At 62.8% G+C, this 452-nt stretch overlaps 1 protein-coding gene across 3 annotated transcripts in view; it reads left to right on the top strand.

The window, feature by feature from the left end:
- The window catches only part of Tead3 (TEA domain transcription factor 3), a 5,245-nt gene extending 4,799 nt beyond the window's left edge, over window positions 1–446 (top strand). For all 3 annotated transcript variants that reach the window (XM_033766555.1, XM_033766554.1, XM_033766553.1), the window contains one exon: window positions 67–446. In XM_033766555.1, coding sequence (XP_033622446.1) covers window positions 67–208 — 142 coding nt within the window. In that variant the 3' untranslated portion in view covers window positions 209–446. The remainder of the gene's footprint in view (window positions 1–66) is intronic.
- The last annotated feature ends 6 nt before the right edge of the window (window positions 447–452 follow it).

Below are 452 nucleotides of genomic sequence, written 5' to 3'. Positions count from 1 at the left end.
CTCTTCGCGTGGACAGGTGGCGGGCGACCGGGGTCTAACTGCGCGCGTCCATTGGTCCCCCCGCAGCATCAAGCCCTTCGCGCAGCCAGCCTACCCCGTCCAGCCGCCCCTGCCGCCGCCGCTCAACAGTGAGTGTCTCCCTCTGCCGGCCAGCGCGGTGCATGGGACACAGGGCTCCGCCTCGGCCTCCTGTTGCTCCCAGAACTAGCAGGAAACACCGCACAGCACGACACGCCAGCGAGCCTCGGGATTCGCGTGTAGACGGAGAACTCCCCCTGAGGCAGACACCGAAGTCTCAGCAGGGATTCGCGCTCTATAGGTGGTGGGATTCTGGATAACTCGTCTCCCTTTTCTGTTTGCTAAACACACATTAAAGGAACATGTGTCCTGTCCTGGACTCCCTGGGCCACCTTTTCGGCTGTGCGGGTTGTGCACTGCACAAGCGCAACTGG

Source organism: Fukomys damarensis, unplaced genomic scaffold (genome assembly GCF_012274545.1).
Source record: "Fukomys damarensis isolate Sample0158 unplaced genomic scaffold, DMR_v1.0_HiC HiC_scaffold_20, whole genome shotgun sequence".
NCBI lineage: Eukaryota > Metazoa > Chordata > Mammalia > Rodentia > Bathyergidae > Fukomys > Fukomys damarensis.
The sequence above is the reverse complement of the archived record's forward strand: the minus strand, read 5'-3'. Positions and strand labels throughout refer to the sequence as shown.